We start from the raw sequence: 1,630 nt of genomic DNA, 5'->3' as shown, positions 1-1,630 counted from the left end.
AAGTTAAGTTCGTTTTTTAATATAGGTATCATCTGAAATAAAAAAAGAAACTTAGGCAAAATGTTCATTTTAATGGCCGCTATACGACCCAGCAAAGAAAGCTGTAGTTTTTTCCACATTAGTAAGTCCTTTTGTACCAATTTCCACAATCTTTCATAATTATTCTGATACAATTTCGCATTGGAGGATGACAAAAAAAATCCCAAATATTTGACTTTATTAACCACTTCAAATCCTGACATTTGCGTAAGTTGATTTTTGTCTCTAGCAATCATGTTCTTTGTAAGAATTTTAGTCTTATTCACATTGATTTTGAATCCAGCCACTTTACCATACTGATCTCATTGAAAATCCTTGAAGAAATTTACAGGTAATGAGTTAAGAGGTCCTTCTATAAATCAGTAATTGGTAAAAAAAACGGTTTAGGATGAAGGTTAGAATAAATGGATACCTTTCACAACGGAGAGAAGTAAGATTCTACATAAAGCCCACTTCTACCAAGTACACAGATTGCGATCACGTGACTGCAGAGTGATAGCGCAACATTTTATGATTGCTGGAAAAGCTTTATTGGCCGTAAAACACCCTTTTCAAAACCCTCTGTAATTCCAGATTGTCGTTAAATGGTTTTGACGCAAGGACCACCTAAATGTCTGATTTAGTAGGATTTTTCTCTTGGTTTACAGATTAATCAAAATTGCTAATTCGCATGGCAAACACATTTCTGGATGCCAGCAGTGATAGCTGATGCCTGAAGATAGCATCCATTTTGAAAATTCCCTTAGCATTTTATTTATTTACTTGGATTGTCTTGGTTGCCTTTCAGTGAAGGCGAACCCGTAGATCCAAATCTAAAGAGTACCCTGCTGATACTAAAATTACCTTATTGGATACGAAGATTCCTAGCCTGGATTATCAGCCCAATAGTAAGTTACAACTATCTTTATTTACCTGGAACAGAGTTTCTCAACCTATGTTCAGTTATCTGTGTCTGTGTTATTGGTGAGTTCTAATGTGACAGAAAGTTCCTATAATTTCCACTCCCTGAAACATGTTTCATTCGAAGTGTTTCCTGAAGTATATAATGTTTAAGAGTCTTTACCACTTATTTTTACATCAACCCAAATAGGGCATTTTTCATTTATTTTTCCTTAGGCTATTCGTCGGTCAATAACTATGAGCAACCTGTATGAAAGGTAAATATTTTTGGTGGGAGATTAAGGCCTTCATCTCTTAATGTTGCCTTTGCAGTAAAGTAAGCAGGTGGGTTTTTTGCTTCCTGATTTTATAGTTCCTGTTTGGATGGAATTAGTGATAAATTAGTGATAAATTAGTTTAGATGGAATTAGTGATAAATAATAATAAATATTGCTTCCTGATTTTATAGTTCCTGTTTGGATGGAATTAGTGAGAAACTATTTCTCCGCTCTCATCGCGTCTGCAGGTAACCGATCTGCCGCCCTGTTTAGGGTGTCCCGCTCCCTCCTTCATCAGAGGGTCCGGGACGTCCCTTTGCAGGGTCGGGCAGAGGAATTTGGGTGTTACCTGCATGACAAAATCGATCGGATCCGGGCCGGGTTAGCCTCCGATTGGACTAGTTCAGGCGGGCCAATGGAGGCAGGTCTTGAGT

At 37.5% G+C, this 1,630-nt stretch overlaps 1 protein-coding gene across 1 annotated transcript in view; it reads left to right on the top strand.

The window, feature by feature from the left end:
• The first annotated feature begins 831 nt into the window (after positions 1–831).
• Positions 832–1,630, top strand: part of LOC107284480 (fatty-acid amide hydrolase 1-like) — a 9,584-nt gene continuing 8,785 nt past the window's right edge. Inside the window, exons 1-2 of the mRNA XM_015812544.1 lie at positions 832–926; positions 1,156–1,196. Coding sequence (XP_015668030.1) covers positions 1,177–1,196 — 20 coding nt within the window. The 5' untranslated portion in view covers positions 832–926; positions 1,156–1,176. The remainder of the gene's footprint in view (positions 927–1,155; positions 1,197–1,630) is intronic.

Source organism: Protobothrops mucrosquamatus, unplaced genomic scaffold (genome assembly GCF_001527695.2).
Source record: "Protobothrops mucrosquamatus isolate PMUCROS unplaced genomic scaffold, P.Mucros_1.0 scaffold95, whole genome shotgun sequence".
Lineage (NCBI taxonomy): Eukaryota > Metazoa > Chordata > Lepidosauria > Squamata > Viperidae > Protobothrops > Protobothrops mucrosquamatus.
Note: the sequence above shows the minus strand (reverse complement) of the source record. Positions and strands in the feature narration are given on the sequence as shown.